Here is an 8,059-nt window from a genome sequence, read left to right on the forward strand (position 1 = left end):
TCTGAAGCCATTTTCATTACGGTGTGTGACTCGGCTTCATTTAGGGTTTCTGGTTCTGAAGCTGCTTCAGTTAGGGTTTCTGGTTTGGACACAGCTTTGGTTAGCGGTTTTGTTTTGATGCAGCTTAGTTAGCAGTTACAATTGCAATGCAGCTTCAGTTAATGGTTCTGAAACTCCTTCAATTAGCATATCTGGTTCAGACGAAGCTTCAGTTAGCACTTCCGGTGCAGATTCTGTTAACGGTTCTATTTCCGATGCAGCTTCAGTTAGCCGTTCTGGCTCTGATGCTGCTTTTGTTAGGGTTTCTGGTACCAGCTTCAGTTAACGTCTCTGGTTATGAAGCTCCTTCAATAAGCATTTCTGGTTGGGACCAAGCTTCAGTTAGCGCTTCCAGTGCAGCTTCAGTTGGCTTTTCTATTTCCAATGCAGCTTCAGTTAGCCGTTTCTCGCTCTGATGCCATTTTCATTAGGGTTTGTGATATGGACGCAGCTTCAGTTAGCAGTTCTAGTTTTGATGCTGCTTTTGTTATGGTTTCTCGTTGCAACGCTACTTCTGTTAAATGTTCTGGTTTGGACGCTGGCTTAGTTAGCGGTTGTGGTGCTGATGCTGCTTCGGTTAGCAATTCTAGTTATGACTCTACTTCAGACTGAACCCTGGTTCTGATCCAGTTTTCCTGCATTAAATCCCATGTGACCTGGTGAGGATCATCGGTAACTTTTAGGTGAGGCAATGACGTCAATAGACAAATGTTCTTTTCAGTCCTGCCTGCTGTAATCTGATGACATCTGATGTTGCATTGACATCACTGTGTAACCAACAGGATAAAGGTGCTATCCAGCTGCATTATGGGAAACGTAGTTCCATTTGGACCCTTCCTACCAGCTTTCTATAGTCTTCATTCAAACACCACCAGCTTCAGGTTTGATCTGGTTCAGTCCCACAGCAGCATCACTGTTCACTTTATTTATTGATCCTGCTCAAACTTTATTGGTTCTGGGCCTTTATTGATCTGGTGTCCACCCAAACTAGTGGTCATTCATTACTTTATTCAACACATCACAGAGAAACGGATTATCAGGATAAACAGCACACACATACATTTGTCATGAATCAACCACAACAAACAACATGTGGTGATGTCGCCCCCGTGTGGCGGCGGCGAGCGGCGCACACTGGTCTGAACTACAGATAGAGGGAGATTGGGTAGAAACCTGGCTTCTCTAATGGCCTCCTTGTGAGCCTGGAACATCTTTACGTTGTTCATGTTGGACTGCCAATACTTGACATAGCCGCCATGGTCCGCCGTCAGCATCCACATGTCATTATGAGACCAGGTCATGGCCCGGACTGGACTGTCATGGGCCTGTAGGGACACAGAGTGTACCGGGTCAGATCCAGAATCATTCTCACTGTTTCATTCCATCATATCCAAGTAAGACAGAATGAAGAAGGAACGTTTGGCAGAAAGTAACAGGAACAGACTTCCTGCTTTGACCAGGTGAGACAGGTGTTTACCTGGAGGATGGTCTCAAAGTTGAAGGTGAGTCCATTCCACAGAGTGAACTCCCCACTGGAGGCTCCAGTCACCAGACGCCGGCCTTCAGGTGTCCACTGTGGAAAAAAAGGAAACACATGATCACATGATAAGATAAACAGGAAGAAAACTAGGAGCTGCACAAGGGGAAACCTGGGAGCAAAGCATGGGGGAAAATGGGAGCAACGTGGAGACATGACGTGATGAGGAGGCAGGAAGTGATAATACTCACCCTGATGACAAACACAGGACACTTGACTTTATTGGTGGAGGTTCTGACGAACTTTGTGGTGACGGCGTTCATGGGGTTATTCAGCATGCCAACAGGAGGAACCAGCTGTAACAGGGATACTGGTTACCAGTAACTTCAGATAAACAGAATCAGTCTGATCCAGCAGCTCAGGCAGAACCAAGAGGTTTCGTTTGTGTACTCACATCATTGTAACAGCCTGCGTCGGGCTGGATGGCTCTAAGGTCCCGATGGTCTCGCTGCCACAAACGGTTCTACAGAAAAAACAACCTGGGTCAGTCTGAAACCTGATCCAAGTCTGACCAAACTGGACCTTCTAACCAGGCCAGCCTAACCAGACTAATCTAACCAGACAAGACAAGTCTAACCAGACTGGAGCAGACCCATCTAATGAGACAGGACCAGACCAGTCAAAGCTAGCGAAGCTTTGTAAAGCTCTGAAACCTGACCAGGGAGAATATGAGGACCAAGTCACTCTTTAAGAGGACAAAACATCAGAACCAGACCCGGTTCATCATCACAGGTGTGTTTAGTAAAGTCTATCCAGGTGTGTTTAACTAAAGTCTATCCGGGTGTGTTTAGTAATGTCTATCCGGGTGTGTTTAAGTAAAGTCTACCCAGGTGTGTTTAAGTAAAGTCTACCCAGGTGTGTTTAAGTAAAGTCTATCCAGGTGTGTTTAACTAAAGTCTATCCGGGTGTGTTTAAGTAAAGTCTATCCGGGTGTGTTTAAGTAAAGTCTATCCGGGTGTGTTTAACTAAAGTCTATCCGGGTGTGTTTAGTAATGTCTATCCAGGTGTGTTTAAGTAAAGTCTATCCGGGTGTGTTTAAGTAAAGTCTATCCAGGTGTGTTTAAGTAAAGTCTATCCGGGTGTGTTTAAGTAAAGTCTACCCAGGTGTGTTTAAGTAAAGTCTATCCGGGTGTGTTTAAGTAAAGTCTACCCGGGTGTGTTTAAGTAAAGTCTATCCGGGTGTGTTTAAGTAAAGTCTATCCGGGTGTGTTTAAGTAAAGTCTATCCAGGTGTGTTTAGTAAAGTCTACCCGGGTGTGTTTAAGTAAAGTCTATCCGGGTGTGTTTAAGTAAAGTCTACCCGGGTGTGTTTAAGTAAAGTCTATCCGGGTGTGTTTAAGTAAAGTCTATCCGGGTGTGTTTAAGTAAAGTCTATCCAGGTGTGTTTAAGTAAAGTCTATCCGGGTGTGTTTAAGTAAAGTCTATCCGGGTGTGTTTAAGTAAAGTCTACCCGGGTGTGTTTAAGTAAAGTCTATCCGGGTGTGTTTAAGTAAAGTCTATCCGGGTGTGTTTAAGTAAAGTCTATCCGGGTGTGTTTAAGTAAAGTCTATCCGGGTGTGTTTAAGTAAAGTCTATCCGGGTGTGTTTAAGTAAAGTCTATCCGGGTGTGTTTAAGTAAAGTCTATCCAGGTGTGTTTAGGTAAAGTCTATCCAGGTGTGTTTAAGTAAAGTCTATCCAGGTGTGTTTAGTAAAGTCTATCCGGGTGTGTTTAAGTAAAGTCTATCCAGGTGTGTTTAAGTAAAGTCTATCCAGGTGTGTTTAGGTAAAGTCTATCCAGGTGTGTTTAAATAAAGTCTATCCAGGTGTGTTTAAATAAAGTCTATCCAGGTGTGTTCAATAAAGTCTTTCCAGGTGTGTTTAAATAAAGTCTATCCAGGTGTGTATAAGTAAAGTCTATCCGGGTGTGTTTAAGTAAAGTCTATCCGGGTGTGTTTAAGTAAAGTCTATCCAGGTGTGTTCAATAAAGTCTTTCCAGGTGTGTTCAAATAAAGTCTATCCAGGTGTGTATAAGTAAAGTCTATCCGGGTGTGTTTAAGTAAAGTCTATCCAGGTGTGTTTAAGTAAAGTCTATCCGGGTGTGTTTAAGTAAAGTCTATCCAGGTGTGTTTAAGTAAAGTCTATCCGGGTGTGTTTAAGTAAAGTCTATCCAGGTGTGTTTAGTAAAGTCTATCCAGGTATGTTTAAGTAAAGTCTATCCAGGTGTGTTTAAGTAAAGTCTATCCAGGTGTGTTTAAGTAAAGTCTATCCGGGTGTGTTTAAGTAAAGTCTATCCAGGTGTGTTTAAGTAAAGTCTATCCGGCTGTGTTTAAGTAAAGTCTATCCAGGTGTGTTTAAGTAAAGTCTATCCGGGTGTGTTTAAGTAAAGTCTATCCGGGTGTGTTTAGTAAAGTCTATCCAGGTATGTTTAAGTAAAGTCTATCCAGGTGTATTTAAGTAAAGTCTATCCAGGTGTGTTTAAGTAAAGTCTATCCGGGTGTGTTTAAGTAAAGTCTATCCAGGTGTGTTTAAGTAAAGTCTATCCGGGTGTGTTTAAGTAAAGTCTATCCGGGTGTGTTTAATATAGTCTATCCAGGTGTGTTTAGTAAAGTCTATCCAGGTGTGTTTAATAAAGTCTATCCAGGTGTGTTTAAGTAAAGTCTATCCAGGTGTGTTTAATATAGTCTATCCAGGTGTGTTTAGTAAAGTCTATCCAGGTATGTTTAAGTAAAGTCTATCCAGGTGTGTTTAAGTAAAGTCTATCCAGGTGTGTTTAAGTAAAGTCTATCCAGGTGTGTTTAAGTAAAGTCTATCCAGGTGTGTTTAAGTAAAGTCTATCCAGGTGTGTTTAAGTAAAGTCTATCCGGGTGTGTTTAAGTAAAGTCTATCCGGGTGTGTTTAAGTAAAGTCTATCCGGGTGTGTTTAAGTAAAGTCTATCCAGGTGTGTTTAAAGGACTTGACACCTGGAAATTGCATAATTCCAAGTTAAAACATGTGTATTTGTGTTGGTGTTTAACTTCCCTGAAAGCAGTTCTTTGAATTCAAAACCTGAATTTCAGTAATTTGGGACAGTTTCAGGTGAAGATGGCATCAAGCCTGCAGTTGGAAAGAGGGGCAGCTCCAACTCACCATCAATGCAGTTGGTAAGCGTCGCTACTGATATAAAGTCATGTTTTACTGTGTCTGAGACGCGAGTTAAGCTGACGCAGCTACTGCTAATGTTTTCTGGTTTATAAGTGGGGTGAAGAGCTCTGCCAGGTAAGCCTTTGTTTATCTGTTTCATGCCTGCTACCACACAGCTCTGCAGTATTCATGACAGGTGGTTTGTCATGATGGATGTGTGGTCAGTTGTAGCGTTGCTAGTCTCCCTCCCACGATCATGTGATCATTTAATCTAACCAGGTGACCATCGTGTAGTCGGATTTTATCACCAAACCAGAACAAAACTTTTTATTTCTCTGACATTTTTACGTCATGAATGGAAAACGGGAGTCGTGAAGGATGTATTCTCTACGGCCAGATTTTCCTGGTAACTGGGCAGAAATGAGGCTCCGGGAAGAGGCTAAAACTGGGGACCTGCCAGTGTTACAGAGGCTGTAGTAGAGGCGGCATCTCGGAGTCAAACATGGTTCAAACATAAACGGCTGAATTTTGTAAGCTGCTGCTGTTGATGTTTTGTAGTTCGCACAAAATACAATCCACTATTACCTTCCACACCACATGTTAGATATTAAAGCTGTTTGCAGACATGAATAAAGACACATTCCATATTAATCCTCCTAAGAGCCACGCTTGGGAAAACCAGGATTTCCAGGAAAAAGAGAGATGATATTAATAAGAAGCTCAACCACTAAAACATGTTCTGTCATTGTGGAACAAAACTTCATGTTATAAAACCATCCAGATAAATAAGGAGCCAGTCTGCTGCCAGCATGTAGCAGCCAGTGTGGAAAGTAGCTTTGGTCCTTCAGTCCAGCAGAGCGGGACCAGACTGGAGGCTGGAGGTCTAGAAGTGATGCTACGCTAACGAAACACACAAGAGGAGGATTTCCTTTATTTATTCTTACACAATGTTTATATTGTTGTCCTTATTTCTGTCCACACGTCTTTATTTCCTGCAACGCCTTGTCCACCTGGTTAATAACGTGATGGTGTCCCTCTGCACCGCCCACCCAGCTGGAGCCCCGCCCACCCAACTGGAGCACCGCCCACCCAGCAACTAGAAAGAAATATTATTTAACACTAAATAAACCGCTACCAGTGTCAGATGTATCTGTACATGTTTATTTAAATTACCGGCATCATTACCGTCATTTAGCAGCTTTTCTCCAAAGCGATTCACTCATTCAAACTTCCATCTCCTGCATGCAGACGATGTTCTACCGACTGAGATATCCATCTGTACGTTACGATGCCTCTGGTGTTTCTTCCCTGTGATGACAGCATCTCCACCTGCTGCCACTATTCTGTCTTTCTGACACCAGTAACGTCCACGCCGTGTCCACCAGTTACACATTTTTACCTTTTTCAGTGTGGTCCATCAGGATCTCTGTCTCACACCCAAAAAAATTCCACTTCTTCCCTCTTTTTCCCTCCCAAGCCGTCATGGAAACGATGTGATGAATATGTATTACAGGCGTCCACCTGACCATTTATAGCCACCATGTGGGCGGGGCAAGGCGCTCCCTCACCGCGCCCGCATTAGAGTTGATTCTAGTTTATAAACGGAAACAGGTGGAGGACGTGTGTGCGCACGCTTTGTTAAATCTGGAAGTAGAAGAGCAACATTTCCTGTTTGCGCCGCAGACGCCGCCTGTAGTCTGCTTTGCTACTCAGTTTGATAAATGAGGCCCCAGGTGATGACCCCTCTAAATAAAGCCTCTCCAGGTGTGTTACCTCCAGGTATCTGATGACAGAGGGGTTGTAGTCGATGGTCTTCCGGTTCACGGCCTTCCTCATGCGCTTCCCATCGAAGGTGAGCTGCTGCATGGCCTGCTGCTGGGCGAAGTCGGGCCTCTTGTAGAACACCTGCCGCGGTGCCTGGTGCTGGAAACGCGGCATATGGAAGAACCGCTGCGGTGAGCCCACGTCTGTCGCCATGGTGACCGGCTGAACCTGCAGGGGAGGGGAGGGCTGGGTGGGTTGGTCGGCATAAAGCATGTAAATGTAAAATGCAGATGTCAATCATTCATGCGAAGATAGACTATGATCTACGGAATCATCTCTCTGACATCTTTATCCAGTTCCAGATCAATGAGTGAAGATGAGGAGGAGGAAGAGGATGAGCTGCTGTGTAGTCATACACCTGACAGCACAAACATCACTGATCACATGTAACACACCGACACAGCAGAACCCTCCATCACCTCCACCCACTCCACAGCAGTTCCTCATCATCCAGGACCCTAATCAGTCACCCACCTACTACTTCTTCTATTGGCTGAAATCAGTCTGACCAGATTCCAGCTGACAAGCGTACACGGACGATATATAAAGTGATGGATCGGTTGTGTGCAGACATGATGCAGGGCCCCAGGCCAACTCTTTTACCGGGTGCACCGAACTTTCCTTCTTGGTACACCAGCAAAAGCTTCAGGCGCCACTTAAAGCTCAAGTTAATTTGTTTAGACCTGGTTTTCTAAACGGCCCCAACTTACAGAAGTCATTTCAGGCTCCGTTTCCTCTAGAACCCGTTTCTATTGGTTCTCTACTAAAGACTAAACCGCCTGACGTTACATGACGGCGTGTTGCTCAGGAATAACAGAAACCACATATGAGCACCGTTTTACAACCGATTCCAGCTCCAGCTGCGTTGTTCTTCATCTCCAACCAACACGGCGTACAGCTGCGGATCAGAGCCGCAGAAGTGAAGACCCATCCCTTCTTTTGGCTTTTATCACGGTGTTATTCTTCCGAGTTTGGGTGAAAAGGAGATGGAGGCAGAACACGCAGCCAGTCCTTCACCTAGTCCCTGGGCCTAGGAAATGTTAGGTGCACCAGTGGGACCAAGACCAAGTTGCAGTTAAAGTTCTGGTTGCATGTGCGATCAAAACAGTCACAGTCCAGACTTAACAGGGCTGGAGCGCGTCAGACATGTTAAGTAGACCAGGGTTGTTACGATACTGAAATTTAAAACTCAATATGGATTCTAAGGATGGAGCTCGATACGATAAGATATATAAACAGATATATATATTAGGGCTGCAACGATTAGCTGACGTTGGTGACAATAGACGAATTTAGCTGTCGACGATCGCCGGCGAAAAAATAAATAAGTAAATAAAAACCTACAGAGTAAGACATCGTCCTCTTATCGACCAGAGAGACACTCCACCAACAGGATGGTGTTTACAGGTCCGGTCCCAGGTTAACGTTAGGATGGTGTTTACAGGTCCGGTCCCAGGTTAACGTTAGGATGGTGTTTACAGGTCCGGTCCCAGGTTAACGTTAGGATGGTGTTTACAGGTCCGGTCCCAGGTTAACGTTAGGATGGTGTTTACAGGTCC

The 8,059-nt window shown here is 44.4% G+C and overlaps 1 protein-coding gene across 2 annotated transcripts in view; it reads right to left on the reverse strand.

Annotated features, from left to right (window-relative positions):
* The window catches only part of wdr33 (WD repeat domain 33), a 34,584-nt gene that overhangs the window by 18,592 nt on the left and 7,933 nt on the right, over positions 1 to 8,059 (reverse strand). The window contains exons 2-6 of one of the 2 annotated variants that reach the window (XM_041991854.1): positions 6,450 to 6,668; positions 1,971 to 2,039; positions 1,768 to 1,872; positions 1,517 to 1,612; positions 1,213 to 1,364 (exon numbers count right to left, since the gene is read on the reverse strand). In XM_041991854.1, coding sequence (XP_041847788.1) covers positions 1,213 to 1,364; positions 1,517 to 1,612; positions 1,768 to 1,872; positions 1,971 to 2,039; positions 6,450 to 6,653 — 626 coding nt within the window. In that variant the 5' untranslated portion in view covers positions 6,654 to 6,668. Of the gene's footprint in view, positions 1 to 1,212; positions 1,365 to 1,516; positions 1,613 to 1,767; positions 1,873 to 1,970; positions 2,040 to 6,449; positions 6,687 to 8,059 lie in introns of both variants that reach the window. The other variant, XM_041991853.1, reaches the window with a different exon arrangement.

This window comes from Melanotaenia boesemani, chromosome 8 (assembly GCF_017639745.1).
Source record: "Melanotaenia boesemani isolate fMelBoe1 chromosome 8, fMelBoe1.pri, whole genome shotgun sequence".
Classification (NCBI taxonomy): Eukaryota; Metazoa; Chordata; class Actinopteri; order Atheriniformes; family Melanotaeniidae; genus Melanotaenia; species Melanotaenia boesemani.